Here is an 18,456-nt window from a genome sequence, read left to right as displayed (position 1 = left end):
AGTTATCTAATAAGATAACAAACCAGCCTTACAATCCCTACAGCCATATTGCTAACTGTTTGAAAATCATGAGTCAGGCTCCAAAAAAGAATTAAGAGTTTTCTTTTAAAATTCATGAGACTTTTAAAATCTGATAAACTTCAGGATTTTCATTTTTTTTAAATTTCTTTTTCCTTCTTTTTTTTGCCTTCTGCTTTCTACGTAGGAGTCATATTATCAAGTTTTCCTATGCAATTATGAGGGTCGTAAACTTAATTTCTAAATGGAGTCGAGCCTCTTACATAATCAGAGGGCTCTGGAAGTGTGGGCTTTGAAGAGACACTAAATAGTTTGGAGATACAGTTCATCGTGTGACTCGACAGCTCTCATCTGCTGAAGGAGTGTGGCACAGATTTTCAAGATCAAATATTCCCAAGAAGCAGTCAGGGGTCTTTCATGGGGGAGAGGGGAGAACCTGAGACTTCCCCAGTCTGCACATGACTTTGGGGAAAGGGGAGGAAAACAGAGGGATGGAAGACAAAATGCAAGGAGAACATATTAGTCTGCTGGAGATTGTTTGTTTAGCTTTAACCAGAGATGAAGAACAACCTTCTTTTCTTATTCCTGTCTCTCCTGCTTGCTCTTAGCCATGCAGCACACAGCTCTCCCTGGGTATTGAGCTCTCTTATTAGCCTTGCCCAGGCTGTGTGCCTGCACTCCCCAGGGACAACCCCAGACATTTGGAGGGGAGTAAAAAGTAATGTTCTTTCTGCTTTTTTGCTCAAGAGCTGGAAGCTAATACTGAAATATTTAGTGCTAGATGCTCAATAGGCAGGTTTGCCTTTGTTGAGAGAGAAAGAAACAGTATGAAAGAAAAGGGTGGAAAAGCAAAATGAGGTTGGACAGGGGTAATGAAAACACCTTTGACATCCCAGCCTAGGGTGGGGTTCACCTCATCCTTTCCTCCACTTTCAGGTGGCTGTGGGGAGGCAGTGTCCCTCCCTGGGCAGTGTTTACATCCTCATCCCAGCTGAATCCCTGACTGCTAAAGAAACCTGCTACTGTCAGCTACAGAAACCAGTGCTTAAAGCCACCAAAGCCAGTGCTTAAAGCCAGTGTGTGATCCTGCAAACCCACCACTCACTGCCAGGCCATGAAACCTTCCTTTGCAACTTGCAAAGCAGCACTTCTATTGCAGAAACGACAAGATCTCTAGCCACATCAGCAGGGGATCAGTGTCAGGATGACTGTGAGAGTTATCACTCAGTAAATAAGAGCCCACAGGCAGGTCCTGGTTATAAGCCATAGGGGAACAGCTCTTCCACTGACTTTTTGTGATACTCACTCTTGGGAATGAGAGGTTGTTGCAATATCAGGCATATTTGAGGCTCCAGACCCTGGTGTGATGGCTGAGAGTGTAGCCATCCAATAAGGATGCTTACATGCCATAGAGGCACAACAACAGAGTCCTTTCAATTTGGGCTGAGAAGCTCCAGGAGGAAAAAAAAACACCTCCTGCCATAATCCCAGAGCAGGGAATTTCCATGCTGCTGCTTAAAAAAGTGCTGTGCACCATGGACAGACTTCAGCCTGCAGGAACAAGGTGGCACTGAACTGGCTCTTGCCACTTCTAGATGTTGGCTGTGCACAAGTAGCTGCTGTGTTAGTGTAAAACTTGGTCCTGCAAGGCTGCACAGGAGCTGTGTGCAGCAAGGGAGGGCACCTTGGTGTAATTCTGCCACAGCACAGCTTTTGTGGAACCTCCCCTTTCTCCAAGCAAGTACTTGCATTGCAGGAAGCAGCACAGGCAGGCCTGACCTGACTGGGAATTGATGGAATGGCTTCTCCTGGCTGCTTACCTCTCTGCTGGGAACCCTCTGCACGTTAAAGCAGATGTTGGTTGCACTTGGGTCATGTTTCCAAGCTTTCTTTTGCAGTCATAAGGGCTGGAGACTCTTTCTTCCCTCCCTGCACTTGTTTCTTAATTAAAGCTTAAATTCTGATGCCGTCACATGACTGGAGGAGCAGAGCCCCAGGCAGGCATTTAGTGCTCTGTGTTGTCAGCAGGACTTTGATTTAGAAGCATAGCAGATACTTGAGATGATCCCATCCCTCTGCGACAGCCCAGCCTGGCCCTGCTGCAGCTGCTGGTGTCAGACCCCAGGGCTTTTGTCTTTCAGAGCAGGTTGGAGGTTTTCCCACACTGGGAAGGATGGGGACGGTGGGGAGGATCTCCACCCTCTTGAGACAGAGTGGTTGGGGAGGGAAGCAGCAGCCAGGAGTCTGGCAGGGCAGGAGGCAGCACCTGCTGCCTGCAGCTCTTGTCCCTGTCCCTCTTCTCCCCTCTCAGGATCTCTTCCCTGATGGGATGGATTTAACCTGCAAAAATTACTCCCAGGTGAAGGGAACCTCATGGCTCCTCTTGGCCACTGTGGAAGGTGGCAAAGTGCTGTGGGTGTGGAGTGGGGTCTGCTCATTCCAGGCATGAAGCTTCCAGGCTTGGCCACCAGCAAACAGCATCCCTAGGGCATGACCCTGGCTGCAGGACACTGCCTGAGCCCTTCTCCAGCCAGCACAGCTGCCAACACACACCAAGGAACTGCTGGAACCACCAGAGATACTGGATTTCACACTGTCTGGAGAGGAGATCCTTACACAAAGGGCCACTCCAAACCCTCCTCACTCCTTGCTGCAGGCAAAGCTGGTTCCTGGGTTTCTTTTCAGATGGGTCCTTGGTTTCTGTACTGATGAGTTTGATGGGGGAACCCAGCCTGGATGGTTCTGCCTGCCCCAGCAGGACACAGCTTGTTCCACTTACAGAGGCTGGTGGGTGGCAACCAGCAAAAAAGAAAAGAAAAGAAAATACTTTCTGGGACCCAAGGGAAATATGAGAGGGATCCAGAAATAGAAAACCCCCTATAATAGGTAAAGTGATGCCATCTCCCAGGCCAGAGCAAAACTATTCCATGTATCTAACAGGGTGACTATTTCTTTAAAAAAAATAATTATGTAACAGCTCTGCTGAAAGAAGCATCTGCCTGAGTGAAAAGCAGAATTAATGATCTGTCCACAAAAATATTATAAAAAAATAAAAAATAAAAAATATTTTTAAAAAAAGTTTCTCTTTGGCTTGTTAGCCTTTAAAATATGCTCCCAAGCCACTGGACCATAGACTGCTGGTCTGAGGAAATGTGAGATGAAGGCCCAGAGCAGCCCTGGGAGGCCTGCAGGGCAAACCCTTCACTGCTCATGTGGAGGGGAAAGATTCCCACAGCAAGAAGGGGCTTGGAGGGGACTGTGCTGGAAGCTCCTACCTGGCCCAGCAGGGTGCAGATCTTTCCAGAAAGGTTCAGTGGCTGAAAATATTTGTCTTGTTTCTGGGAATTGTTTGGACCACAGGTTAAACATTTATTTCTGGATTCAGAAAGGGATTTTTTGTGCTTGAACGTGCAACTCTGCAGAGCTGTGCTCAAGCTCTGTGAAGCCAGCCAGGAGCTCAGCCAGGACAGCAGGCAGGGTAACCTGTTGAGTGACCTGCCCTGCTGGGTCACACCTGTGTTCCTCCCCAGGCAGGGGCATGTCCTCACCTCAACACAAGTGCCCTGTGGGAATACCAGCTTATTAACTGCCTGGCTCTTGTGCAATTCCCTATGGCCTGGGCAGAAGCTGCGACATTGAAATGAGGGTCTGCCCTCCCCAAGAGCTTGGCCAGATGTTCTGTTCCTCTACCTTAGCAGCTCTGAACATATCAAAGGCTGGTGCTATTTATCCTCCCATTGCCCTCTATTATCCAGAATACCAAAGAGAAGGAGAGGTGTGTTCTTCTATCAAGCCCTGCAGCTGCAAGTGATGTTCCCAAGCCCTTGACATCTGGATCCAAGCACAGCCAGAGCAGCTGCTCTTCCAGCCCCAAGGAGGGCCAAGCTCCTTGTCAGCTCAGCCCAGCAATCCCAGGTTTAAACTCTGCACAGCTCAGCCCAAGCCATTCCTTGCCAAACCCCCCTCCTGCCTTCATTCTGCTTATGCAAATATATTAAAAGCTTCCCATATGCACGGAGACTCATTATGCAGGGAATGTAACAACACTGGTCCCTGAACCTCATGAAGAATGTAGGTGGTGGCCAGAGGAGAGGCAACGTGATGGAACTGGCTGGTTAAACCCAGCTCTGAATGGCTCCTGTGTCCCAAGCTGCTGTGCTAGAGCTGCTGAGACAGGAATGTAAATTGTGCCTCCCTTGTAAAGTTGCATAAACTCGTAGTAATGTCATTTTTAGATTAACATTTACATTGAAGAGAACACTAGAAGTCCTCATTGTTTACATGCACTATGGAAATAGATTTAAATTTTTGGTTTACACACATTTATTTACAAGGCATTTACTGATTACAAACCAATGTACATCACTCGCTTACATGCATAATGCAAACTATGGAGATTTTGTATTTTTTTGCCATTCAGTGCTTTACAGATTCACATTGCTCATTCCACACAGAGGAAAGAGCCTCCTTTCATCTCAGTTCCCTCTGTCCTTCAATTCCTGCATTGCCTCTCCTAAAAAAAAAAAAAAAAGCCTTGCCTCTGCCTGGAAAACATAAAAGTTGATGTCCCCTTTAAACAGATAGCATAAAATCCTAATAGGAAAACCTTGTCAGCAGAACCTCAGCATGACTAAAAAAGCCAAAGCAGAGAGGAAAAAGCCCAACAGGGCCTATCAATTTGTACCAGTGCAAAGCACCACCTTAATGCTGTTTGAGAAGAACCTTCACGGTGGTTTTTGGGATGCTTCAGGCATCCCAACTAGTGGAACAGGACTGAAAACTTGCCAGGGTATTTGTGTGAGGGAGAAACTGTGACTGCAACCTTGTTGTACAGTTTGTCTCAGTCAGTAGCATCCAGGTCTCAGCATCCAGTTTCCTTTTGAAGGTGCAGGAGCTTTCCCACAGCAGAGCTGCCATCCCACTGCTGCTCCTGCTTGGGCCTCCCTTGCCCAGTGGGGCTGAGGAAATGATTTCTTTTCCTTTTTTTTTTTTATCATCAGATGCTAAAAGCTGAACCCAAGAAAAGTCAAAGCTGAACCCTGGGGAATTTTAACATTTCAAAGTCTCAGAGTGAACACTAAGGACAGCCAGTCTTTTTTTTTTTTTTCCTCCTTCCCTCTTTCAAGGGCATAAAAACTACTTGGAAATTCAACATAAGTGGAATGAACAAGTTGAAGAGCAAACAGCCAGATGAAACACTCAGAATCATAATGTTACCCTTCTGCCACTTTTTACATGCCATTGCCTGACTTTATGTCTTGAGATCAACTCCTATGCCTTAAAAATTGCAAAAAGAAAAAGATTTTCACTGTATTAATAAAATGAAAAGAAACAGCAAAGTTTAAGCCTTCCACTGAGCCTAAAATGAAATTATTAGTATTATTTTTTTCATTTTACTGAAAGGTTGAACCAACATCCATTTCAGATCAACCTATTCTTAATGTTTTTTCTTTTCTGTACGACCAGTGAACCACAAAATCAATTATTTGTACATTTCTAGTGACCAGTAGATTAAATTCAATGCAACAGAGAGAAAAGAAAAGGAATCAGTGAGGAGGGGAGAGCTGGGAGGAGAAGAATGGATTGAAAACAATGGTGGAAGCAGGTCTAATAGACCTGGTCTCTACTGAACTTGGCATGTGTTTTCACAACTACTTTAATACAACTTTAATCCATATTGTTGCTGAAAACAGCTCCTCACCAATGGGACCCTTAGACCCCTTCCTGCCTCCACCCACACAGTTCTATCCCTTTACTACCACCTGGCCAAGAAATGAACAAGACCAGAAAAGAGATCTATATGAAAATTAGCTAAAAATAACCAGCTTTTCAGCACATCAGCTGTGGTTTTGTTCAGCCAAGCCTTGAAAACTACCAGGGATGGAGATAACCTCTTCATTGACCTGTCCCAGACCTGCCTCACCCTCCTGATGTAAACAATTATTGGGGGTAAAAAACCCAAAACACAGCTTTCTTTCCCCAGGCACCATCCCAATCCATTTAGAGCTAGTTTGTGCAGTCAGTTACTCAAAACCTTGCCAGTCTCAGGAGCTGTTTTTCCCTTTTCTATACCCAGGGACCTCATTGTAACAAGTGTACATAAGTGATCAGTTTTGTCCTGTCACTCTGCAGGTGGAGGGATGGGACAGGGCTGGCTGGTTTGTTGTCACATCCCCCACTAACTCTTAAATCTGTTGATGTATTTTAACCAGGCTTGGCAGAGGTGTCAGAAGGATTTTGCATTTGCAGGTTTCCTGGAATTAGGCAGCCTCTGAATGGTCCCACTGCAGGAGAAGTTGCAAGGCGAGCAGATCTTTTTATACCCCAGGGTTTCCCTGCTCTCTTACACAAACTGCCAGATTTCCCCAACCCTACTGTCACTTCAGAAAATGGAATTATACTCCCACACATAGAAAATCTACATTTCTTCTTGCACATGCACATTCCCCTCCCAGCCCTGTGTGATCATCCACTTCATGTTGCTGCCCTCCCTCACGTCCAGGCCTCTTGCAGCATTTCATGAAGTCTGCCCAGCAACACAGAGCAGAGGGCTCCCGTCATCTCCCGTCAGCAGAAGGGTGGGGAGGGAAATAAGGCATGGAGATATGAGTTTAACCACAGCCACACCACGACCCTGGGGCAAAAATCTAGAGCCTACCTGCATCACCTTGGCCAGGATAACTGTGAGTCCTGCCTCCCAAGGCAGTGTGTCCTGTCCCTGTAGGGAAGCTGGCAGTGGCAGCCTGTCCATGCCACTGGAAAAGACCATCTCACCACTTCCCTCTTTGCCTCCCATGTCCCACCTCTGGCATCAAACAACAAAGCCTGGTTTTTTTGTCTAGAAAAGATTATTTTTTTCTAGAACTTGTTTAACCAGAGCAGCATCATTAGCAAAGCATTTCAGTGCTTCTGCCTGGCTATTTGTGTGGTGTATTCCAGTGCTCAATCTACTGTTTCTTTTGCTTTGCCTTAGAGCTAAAGAATCAGTTCCTGGGAGTAGAAAAAAGGATAACACAACAATATACTTCAAAGAAGAGGACTGAGGCTGTTAAATACAGTTTTGTGGTAACAGGAGTGTTTTCTGGCCTGAGCAGTTCCCTAGTCCCACAGCCAAGCTCAGCTTCATCTGTTTTCCAGCCTGTACAGTACCTGGTACCCAAGGCTCTCATGACTAGGAACAACAAGAAGGATGATGATAATGAATATTCAGACATCCCACAAACCACTCTCAGCATCTGCCATCCTATCTGCATTAGCATCAGAGTGCACAGATAATGATCAAAGCAGCATTTTCCTGCCAGAGGCCCCCCTAAAACAGCCTTATGAAGTATGAATCGATGTTGATTAATGTGCTTCCTTCATGCAATTGTATCTACTGTCCAGGATTTAATGCAGAACATTTCCCCCTTTCCTTGCCTTTCTACTAACCTCTTGTGCAAGGTGTAAACCTTGTACTGAGGGTACCAGGAAAATCAGTGTTTCAGGTTTCTTGAGAAAGAGGCCTAAATTCTGCTAAATGCAGTACCCAGAAGGAGGGAATGAGCCCTTGGAGACTATAGGAGGGAAGTGCCTTTCCATGCTAGGATGGTAGGCTGGGATTCAGGATTCCTATGAAGAGATATCAGCAGTTATGCTGTTGCACAGCAATTCTGCTTTTGCGGGATAAGAAAGAGCCTTGCTGACTAGCACGGGCTCCTTGCTTGTTGCTGACAGATTCTGGACATCAGCTGTGATGGAAGACATGGTGCATGTTTGAGTTTGGTGCTGCTGCCTTTTTCACATCACCTGTACAAATGAGAAAATGTTGCACTTTGCCTTACGCTGCTGTGGAGCCTTGGCAGTGGCTTTATCTCAGCTGCTTTTCAGAGGAAATGACATGGTCCTAACATGCTGTGTCTGTGCTCCTGCACAGCAGACACTGGGGAAATCACCACTAACCAGGTGACAGTGTTTCAATTAGGGATGGGTGAAGCCCCCTTGCCTGATTTCACATCTGCTCCAAAGCCTTGGTTGCTGTAGTTGGTTTGAGGTCTGCTCTATTGGCATTAGCCATGGTAGGGTCAAACCTCATTCAACAAAATCACAAGTGCCCCAAGGAACTGTCTGACTGAGGGACAAAGATAAACCAGCCAACCAATAAAAGTGTGGGAGAAAAGGAACATTGAAAGAGAAGACTGCAGAGAAAATTCCCATGCTCCAAATCAGCTGCTTTTCTAAGGAAAGGAGCAATATCCTTAATGTAGAATATGTGCCTCCCTTGGGCTAGTCTAGTGCAAAGAGCAATTGAGAGACATCATTTGGGAGGAAAGAGGCTTCTATGTTGGAATTAAACAGTTGACAAAATCTCAACAGCTTTACAGATTCTCGAAGTCAATTTAAGGAGCCTAGAAAATGAGATTTTAGCCCTGTGGGCCTCAGTAGAATGGTATCTTCTGGAGGGTGTGTGTGATCAGAGTCCAGCTCTGAACTGCTACAGTGGCTCCACTAACTCACCACAGCTAGGCTGCTTTGGACAGTCCTTAAAAAATGCATGGGCTCATTCTGCATGGGCAGACCAGGTCTGCCATCAGGGCCAGATATTAAAAACAAAAATACCTTCGACCTCTAGCCAGCCTCCAACATCTAGCCAGCCTCCTACCTAATGGCTCCAGCTGGTCTTCTGAGGCACACAAGGTTTTTCCCTCTCTCCTCAGCTGACCACACTTGGAGCAGAAGTTAGTCCCAGAGAGTCCTTCCAAAGTGCTCAGCTCCCAACAGCTCAACCCATGATACACATGGCTGGATTTCCCCAAGCCCTCAGTCCCTTCCTTCAGCTTAGTGCCTGGTATTTGGCCATGAGATGCATCCCTGTGTGCCCTTGCAGCCTTTCTACATCTCTCTCAACTCCCTCCCTAACTACTTCCACTGGACTCCGTCTTATATCCAGATGCTTTTGGGAATAATTACTTCTCCAGCATTATGACCAGCTTGCAAGACCTTTCTCAGATACCTCCCGACATCATGAACCTCCTGTGCATGCAGAATCTTACTCCCCCTTTTCTCCCATGTTGGAAAAAGGAGGAGGTTGTGTCCTCCCCACGCTACAAGAGTCCTTCATAACCACTTCAGCAATACCCAGCAGAAATGGAGAAACAGATCCCTTTCCACTTCTCATGTGTAAAACTCATCCCAGACTGAGATAACCCTTTGGATTCTTAGCAGCCTCCTCTGAGTCAAAAGGGAATTTGCTCCTCACCCCATAGCAGATAAAATGAAGAATTGCTAGTTTCACATGCATACAAGATTTTGGCTCCTTTATAGAGGTGGGGAAAGCAAGGCCACGGGGCAGACTGCCAGCTCTGGGTGTGAATTCTCCCTCATGACAAACTTTTCTGGAGAGGCTGCCCACAAACTTCTGTCAGATGTGACACAGGTATGGCTGAGTATGCCTTGAGGAAGAGGCATGGATTAAATGACCTTCTAGACCCATTTCTCCATGATTCTTAGAGACAGGATCCCAAGCTTGATGGATCTCTGGCCTGACCTACAGTGACAGTTCTGGGATGTGCCTGAACACATCCATTGCAGGCATTTCTCTCCCACTACAGCCCCTGCAGACTGCTGGGGTGGCATTCAGCTGTAGAGCTCTTTAGCAAAGGGCAGAGCCACTGCCAGGGGCATCATGTGGGGCACAGATCTGCAGTCTCCATCAGAGTGCATGTTGACAGGAAGGGCAGGAGGAGAGCTGGAATATCCACAAGCAGGAAGAAAGTCTTTTTGAAAAAGACGTGTTTTCTCTGCAAGCAAAGATATCCTTAGTGGAAGTATGGCAGCATAATTTCTAGGTTTTGGGACTGTCTTCCCCCTGAGCTGTTTTGAATTAAGAGGACAAGCCAGGACAGTATCTTCAACCCATGCTAACCTGCTCTTGCTCTGGGCTGGTGTGAGGGGAGGAGATGCTGCACTCCCTGCAGGCCATGGGACAGGCACAACTCATTTTTCTTCCCCACGCATAGATGATTTGTCACAGGTTGCTATTAGTCTGCAAGTGCTTTTGGCTTTCTGCCCATGGGAGAGCACTGCCCCATCCCCCAGACATCACCTCTGTGTACACGTTGCCACTAGGTTATTCACTAGTGCTTTCCTACCTAATAGTTTGCAAGTGCCTTTCTGAAACACAGTAGGACTTCTGAATATATAGAAGTGGGTGAGTCTGTGAGAGTCCTGCAGCCACTTTGGGGTTTAGCACAATCTCATGGCACTTGGTGGCTTATTCCCCTTCACTCCAAAGTGTTTGCTGCTTTAACTGGGGGCTCATGTGAGCACCCCAGCTTCTTGTGTTAAAAAGAAAAAAGCAATGTGTGTTTCTGGATGCCACAACTGGCAAGAAGAGTTTGAAACAGGCAACAACAAAGGCTTCAAAAGCAAGAAAGCAAAGGAAAATCCCAATTCTGCCCATCCTCTGTAGTTTTTTAATTGGGAGACTCTTAAACCAAGACCACAGTTCTGGGAGCAAGTCCAACTTGGAGATAATCTGTGTGAGAACTGCCATACTGATGAATGTTTTGACATCTTAATGTCTGTTCTTGCCCAAGTGAACCTTAAGCTACTGACATTTCACGTGTCTGAGTTGGGTACAGAGCCTTGGTCTGCCCATAGGTGCATTGATTTGAGAGCCCTGCTTGTGAACATGGCTGCAAACTGAACTGTCACCACAGGTGAAGCACACTCAGACTCTGGGGCTCTTTTTCTCTCAATCTATGTTATGCACATTGTCCCAGTGCCTTCCTCTCACTCCATTACCTTCACCATTACATCTGAGTCTTTGAAGCAATTTCCATTGCCAGCTAAGGACCACAAAGAACCAAAGAAGCATTTCTAGGTGGAATGAGAACAATGATGCATTTCCCCATTGACTACAAGCCTTGAGCCCACGGGAAGTGGCTGAGTTCCCACCACCTAACAACTTATCCAAGCTACAGGTGCAGGAGGAAACCAACATACCTGTATATTTTATATCTGGTTGTAAATCCTTGACGATGTCTTTCCACAAAGGATAAGTAGCTCCGCGAGTGGTGGAAAGGGCCCCTGTCTGAAATAAGCCAATCAAATTCCTTGGAGACATGTTGGTTGGTAGCAGTTGGGTCCTGGTGGGAGGGCTGTACTAGTATATGGTCCCATATAAACAGGAGGTAGAGGAACTCAACAAGCCTCCAGTTCATGCTTTTCTGTCTGCCTTTTTCCTCTCATTCTTGCTCCATTCTGTGGAGTCCTGTTGAAAAAGAGAGGGAAAAGGAGGAAGGAAAGAGAGAGAGAAAAATGGAGGGAAGGAGAGGGAGGAGGGAGAGAAAGAGAGAGTTTAAAACTAGGAATTGTTTCGATTCTTTGACAACCATCTCTCAGGGTGATAACAGACATGAAAAGTCAAGTTTTAAAATATTTCAGTCTGCCTGCACTACAGCTTAGAGTATTTGACAGTGTTTAACTCATGTACCTAAGTGGTGCCTTTATCTTCCTGAGCTTCTATCACCTTTGAAATAGCCAAGTCCTGACCTGAGACATTGTCACCCCAGATTTTCCATAGCTTCCCCAGTGAAGTTCTCCTCAGTGCTGTAAAGGCAAATGAAGGCTGGGTGCAGAAGGTGGTCTCACCCTAGGCTACAATTACCCCCTTATTGTCCCTTTAATGCTGTGCCAGAGAAATGTGTCTTCTGCTTTCATGTCACTCTGATGATCTGAAATCCATACTTCATGCAACCTGAGCAATCTATAAAGACCCAGCTTTTACTTTCAAGTCTTGCCAGAAAAAGAAATAAAACAAAATAATTACCTAAGCTCCAGTGATGAGCACATGGGGACACACGGACACACACACACACACACGGCTATGAAATCCTGCCAAACTTTGAAAGAGAAAAATCACCTCAGCCTGCTTTATTTCTTGGGTGTTTGGGAGGGTGGAGGGGGAGAGGGTCTGCTGGTATTTCAGTCACGGTAGGACCTCGAGGCTCTTCTCAAGATCAAGGCTCTGCAGGGTGGCATGCTGAACATGCAGAGCTGGTGTTGGAGCTTTACTGGGGAGCTGAAGGGGATGGGATGGTGTCACGTCCCCCGGGTGCAGGGCACACTGTCACTCCAATCCCGGGAGCACGGCTGCCCTGCTGCCCTCCCGGCAAACAATGGCTGCTGACCCCCCTGCCACAAGCCAGCTCCTCTCCCTCAAGTGTTTAACAGCTAAACAGACCAGACATACGATGAGTGGGAAGGGAAACAGAGGGGTGAAATGCCTTGCCAAAGGTTACGCAGCAAGCCGCAGGTACAGCTGGAAGAGAGCCCTGCCTCCCCACTCCCACTCCCCGGGCTGCAGCTATTGGATCACCCACCCCCGCAGCCACACTCTTGGCTCCCTGCCCCTCTCCCAGCAAAGCTGGTGGGGAATGGAGAGTGGTTTCCTTAACTGGCACCCTGTGCCTGCCATGGACACCCTCCTCTACTGCTTCTGAACCACAAGACAGTTGCAATAGCAGTCGAGCATATTGGGTTGTGCTCCTCAGCACTGGGATGAGAAGCTGATGATGCTCTGAAGCCCCTCCATAGCCAGGATGTGGTTCTCCTCCTGCCCACCTCCTGTCCATCTGGCTGCCTTGCTGAGTTTTGTGGGGGATGTGTAAATACAGAGGGCATGCCTGGGTAGGGAGAGAGATCTTGAGGCTGCATCCCTCCCTCTGGGAGCACAAACCTGGCCAAAGGTTGTCCTCAGAACAGCTGACACCCACCTATGCCTGCAGAGTATAGTGCAGAGAGACTGTAGCTACTCTTTAAAGCGGGAGAAATTAGCTATGCAGAGCTCTCCTAGAGAGGATTCAATGTCAGGCATGTTTGTACATTTCCAGAAACCCTTATGTGTTTGAGTCAGAGTCCACCATAAGCACTCTGAAAAGCTGTAATTCCCAGAGAGAAAAGATTTTGCTAAGAGGGTAAGAGAGGCCAAACTGAGGCCTGCTAGGGCTGCCACCCACATGAGCAGCACTGAGGAAGAATGTGAAACCTTGCCTGGTGTGAGCAGCATAGTGTAGAGCAGAGGACACCACCATCTGTGGCTGGAATGGCCATGTCCTCAGCTCCTGGAACTTCCACCAGGAAGATACCAAAGCTGCAGCCATGGCAGCCCAGCACGTGTGTCTTCTGCACAGGCAGACTGAACCCGGGGAGCCTGTGTGTGCACCGGGTGTGTGGGAGTGTGCACGTGTGCACAGCATGTGTCTGGGGAGCTGCAGCAAGCTCTGCAGCACTCGGGTTCTGTAAGTCTGGTAAATAATGACAGTCAGCTGTTGCATGGCATGGAGAAATGGGAAAAACTAAAAGTATGGGAAAGCCAACAGATGTTCACTTTTCCTGTTGGGCTCACAGAGACTTCTTGCCCATTGCAAATTGAATATTGCTGTTATTGCACCTACTGGTACCTGTAGCTCCTGACTGAGGAGGTTATTCTTGTTCTGGAGGCACATGTTTAATATTAGCCTTCACCACTGTCTCCTATTTCACCCATAAACGTGGCAGTTCTCAGTGCTTTAGTCCCTCTCCTCTCAGAAAGGAGTGTTTCTGCTTTACCTTACACAACCAGGGTTTGGGGAATCTCTAGCCCCACAGTGAGGGGAGCAGAGCCTGCTCCAAGTGGGCTCAGAGTGCAGCTCTGCTTCCACTCACAGTGCTCACAAACCCGAGGTTTGGGAAATGCTGCTTTTTGGGGAAATTTGGGAAATGCTCCCAGCTACTTCCCACCCTCAGCATTCCACAGTTCCACATCAGGAGTTTGTTTCTTCTGCTTCTCCATCCAGGCTGCTCCTCTGCCTTCTGCTCTTTGCAGATCTACACTGTCCCACCCCAGTAAGCAGCTGCAAACTCAGCACATTTGCCACAAGGCGGGTGTGCAGATTTGCTGCTGCTAATGATCACTTGTTCCAGACACGTTGTCCAAACTCGCTTGGTTGTCTGTTCATTAAATTCATCCATAACTAATTCCTTCATCAGCCAGTCTGGATCAGTTTCCCCTTAAACATTTCACTTCCTATTGCGTTTCTATTGCAAAGAGAAGAAGGGAGATTTTCCACACCAAAGTGGAGTTACAGCTCATCTCCCATTCCCAGCAGAGGGCAAGTGCAAGCTGAAATACCAGAAAAACCCAAAAGACAGGAGTTTCTGAGAAATCCCAGTGTGTCCTCTACAGCACAAGCATCATACATTGTGGAAATACCAGCTTATAATATAGAGGCGACATTCACCAATTCCCTCTTCATCCTCCCTTCCTTTCCTTTTAGGTTAGAATTAGGATGTTTAAAGCTGTGATGGGTCTTAACCAAGGGTTAAGACATGGAGAGAACATGCCTGAAGATCTCTAGAAGAAACGGGCACGTCTCCAGTCTGGATGCTGGCTGTGTCAGTGCTGAGAGCAGGGAATGGTGCCTGGGGCAACAGAAGATGGTAGAGCACAAGTGGGTCTAGACAACTATCACACCATCAACTTTAATTTTTTAGTAGTATCTTTTTCCCCCCTGCAGCTGCTGTAGAGATGTTGTTTCACATTAAAGATTAATGCACGCCATGGGGCTGGTCCCCGTGGAAGCTATAAAGCTTCCTAAAGTGGGATTATTTTGTGTGTAAGGCAATATTGTGAGGTGCATTCAATCTAACTCCTAACTAGTTTGAATCTGAAATTAATTTGTTAGGTGTTTTATGGAGCTCGGCTGATGTAAGACCTGTTCTGGGGGGTTCGTAAAAGGGATGGGGAGAGAAGGGGCAGGGAGATGATGTGTCCAAGAATATAGCCATTTGGAAGGAGATCCAAGACCAACCAAAAGCTAAATCTGGCACAGAAGCAATCTCCGCACCAGAGGGGGAGCTTAGGGGAATCCAACAATGGGTTTTGATCCAGGAATCCAGTATTCTGCCCAGTTCTGCCCCAGACACCCTCCATGACCTTGGGCAGTGCCCTTACATGCTTTTTTTGCCTCACTTTCCAGTTACCGGCATGGAGACAGTAATATTTGTTTGACTACTTGGACTATCTGAAGAGACCATCATCTGCATGTAGCACCTTACAAAACACAGTCCTCTGCCCTCATGGCTCACTAGATGTTCCTCTCCTACAAGCAGAGAATGTCAGTTCTCTTCAGGGTCAGCAAGCTTTGTCATCCTGCAGTTACAAAACCTTACCAAACCCAAAACAGAAAAAACCAAACCAAGCTACAAAGCCCATTTCCACTCAGGAGACCTACAGAGCAGTGCAGTGATCTGAACAAACACGATCCTGCAATTTATTTCCACTCAGGAGACCTACAGAGCAGTGCAATGATCTGAGTCCTCCTGAGTCATGTCAACAAACATGATCCTGCAATTGCCACATCTGTTAATAAATGTGATGGGTGGGTGAGCTAGGACATGGGCTGGGTTTCACAGTAACTAAGTACTAGGAGAAGAAAATGTTAAATGTGCTCATTCTGAGTCATGTTAAAGCTTCCAGCATTGTCCATCATGAAGGCACATCCATCAGGGCAAACGGAGATGGCTGTTACAACCCCTTTTAGTTTGTTAGGCACTTTCAGATGGCCTTATCCTAAGCTGAGTTCAGCTTGGAACAATAAATGTCTTATGAGTCTTCAGGATTCTTGGAGGAAAAATAGGCAAGTGCTTTCTGTAAAGTGCAAGTTGTATTTGAATGTACACTTAATTTCATCGTGATTGATATCTGTGTGTTAATTATATTCTATTTTAGGCAATACCTTTGCTGTCACAAGGCAGTGCCTTTTATCCAAGGAGTTCAAATTGAATTAGAGACATTAATTAAAGCTCTCAGCACTCTAGCAAGGCAGGCAAGTGCTGTTACTCCCATTGTTCCTTGAAATAAGAAGAAAGGAATAAAGCTGGGTGTCTACTTAGCCACTTAAAAGGTAATTTTTATACGGTGGGGCAGCTCAGAATGATAGATTTTGCACAAAATGATATTGCAAGGTCTGTTTCATATGAGGGAGGCTGTGTCGTGCCAGATCCCTGCTATAAATGGGAAGGCAGAGCTCTGACCCTCCATCGCTTGCTGTAAACAATCCACTACTCCTCTGTCTCCTGGGATTGCCTACCTTCCCCCTAACCCCTGTACCTTTCACTTATCCCTTCTATTAGATTCAAATGGATCTTGCACACATCTCTTCTGTTTTCTTATGCTCATTGTTGCAAACTCTTTCCATCAGAAATGCAGACTCAGGAAAGAGAAATTACTGCACGCATTATTTGCTGGAAAGAAATAGGTCCCCTATCTCTTTAAGCTTCACGCACCAATAGTTCTTTCTTATGTCCCACATTTGGTTCTTGGCAGGTTGAGAGAGGTTTCTGCCTGCTGCCATTTACCAGAGGGAAGAGGCTAACAATTGCTATTTGTATCCAAAACACTTCTGTTCTGCAGCAACTTCACACGCTGCTTTAGGATGCTGATAAATTAGTAAAAGACTGAAATGTCAAGGGAGAGATGAAACAGCTTATGTTAGTTTAGAGCTTGACCCTGCAAAGTGACAAACATCTGACCTCATTTCAGCAAACTGCTTAAGTGTAGCCTTAATTTTAAGTACTGGAGAAGCTCTTCTGGATTTTATTCAACTATCCCTGCTTTAAGGTAACTAAACATGCACATTCCTGCTAGACAGGTAGATACAGCCCTACACCTTCAGGATTGAACTCCTGGCAGGTCACTGGGTACAACTGGAGCAGTAACATTTTTGTCCTGCACCTAATGCAGAGATGGTCCATGAAAGTGCTGGAAGGAAGCAGCTTTAGCTGTCCTCTCAGCCAGACTGAGGACATCTTTGGTGTGTCAGGGCCAGGGGAAAATGGATGGCAGGAAACGTGAATGAAAATGGATGTGGAATCCAACCTGTCAGGGTTTGTTAAGTCATGAACGTCTGTGGATAAACCTGAGCCCTGAGAAAACAGAATTTGGCCACTTCTGACCTAGATGTCTTTTTAGCTCAAACTATAGATGCTGAAATCTGACTGGAGCCAGAGATGGAGCTGCAATTCAGCTCTGGCTCTGACTGTCTGGATGACTGTGGCACATAACATTGTAAAATCCTAAATGATTGTAAAGCAGTTTCTTTATGGAAGTGGAATTTCTTCACTTCAGGCAGGGATGGGTGAACACCTCCCCATAGCTGGGTAATTCTGCACTGATCAGTGTCTAAATTTGCACTTACTGTTTAACAATTTCAGTTTAAAATATGCATGAGTGCTTAGACCTGAGGGATATTTATTAGCTGAAACATTTTTGGGCGAGTAAAGACAAGGCAAGAGGCTAAGAAATACCTCACCAAAACTACCAACACAGCCCACAAAACCACTGCAGTTTTGCCAAATGGTTCATGCTGAAAAAAATTATGATTGGGACATACCAGTGTTTTGGTTGTGAGGGCACCAAGAGGAAACATTTCCAAATCTCCATTTGAAACTAGGAGAGATTTTACTTTTTCTCCTTTTAATTTGCCTCTCCAGCCTCTTAAGAAAGAACTGTTACAAAAACATTTCTTTTGACCTCAAGTGACTTAGAGGAGAAAAGGTTGTTGCCTTTTCAGTTTGTCAACACTTTACTTACAACTTGTCAGAATATTCAGTGAACCAAAACCACCCTACCAATCCTTTGTTACTAATGCAGTTCAGCCAGCAGCCTAAAGGGAGCAGGTTTTGTGCAGAAACTCTTAATTACTCACTGCCCAGAGCGAGGTGAGAAGCTCACCGGTAACAACCACATACCTGTTTTCAGCTCCTTTGTCTCTGCACTTCAGCTAATTATAAACTACTGGTGTTATTATGATGAGGATGAAAGGCAGGTTGATGCAGCAGGAGTGCAACTTCCATCAAGCCCATCAAGGCTGCAGGGAGACCTCATAATTGCCTACAGGCTGGGGATGGATTTTTTTACACGGGATTGTAGCAAGAGGACAAGAGGGAATGGATTAAAACTGGCAGAGAGGAGATTTAGATTAGACATTAGGAGGAAATTCTTCACTATAAAGGTGATAAGACAGTGAAACAGGTTGCCAAGGGAAGCTGAGGAAGCCCCATCACTGGAAGTGTCCAAGGGCAGGTTGGATGGGGCTCTGAGCAACCTGATCTAGTGGGACATGTCCCTGCCCGTGCAGGGGGTTGGATCTAGGTGATCTTTAAGGTCCTTTCCAACCCAAACCATTCCACAAGTCTATGAAGTTACAACATCAGGAGATGCTGGACAGAAGGAATGAAACTACATTAGTCCTTATTATAAACATACTAACCAAGGTGCCAAAACCAGCACTCTGAACTCCAGCACCCACAGACACATGGTTCAAGGCTCTGCTTAGAAACAGGGTCCATGTAACAGTGCTCAGTGGGTTGGAACGTGAATCAAAGGGATGTACCCACAGATTTGGTGAAGTATCA

The 18,456-nt window shown here is 46.3% G+C and overlaps 1 protein-coding gene across 1 annotated transcript in view; it reads right to left on the bottom strand.

Moving 5' to 3' along the window:
• BRINP1 (bone morphogenetic protein/retinoic acid inducible neural-specific 1) overlaps positions 1–11,275 on the bottom strand; it is a 57,865-nt gene extending 46,590 nt beyond the window's left edge. Inside the window, exon 1 of the mRNA XM_010007948.1 lies at positions 11,002–11,275. Coding sequence (XP_010006250.1) covers positions 11,002–11,219 — 218 coding nt within the window. The 5' untranslated portion in view covers positions 11,220–11,275. The remainder of the gene's footprint in view (positions 1–11,001) is intronic.
• Positions 11,276–18,456: the final 7,181 nt, after the last annotated feature.

Source organism: Chaetura pelagica, unplaced genomic scaffold (assembly GCF_000747805.2).
Source record: "Chaetura pelagica isolate M959 unplaced genomic scaffold, ChaPel_1.0 scaffold361, whole genome shotgun sequence".
NCBI lineage: Eukaryota > Metazoa > Chordata > Aves > Apodiformes > Apodidae > Chaetura > Chaetura pelagica.
Note: the sequence above shows the minus strand (reverse complement) of the source record. Positions and strands in the feature narration are given on the sequence as shown.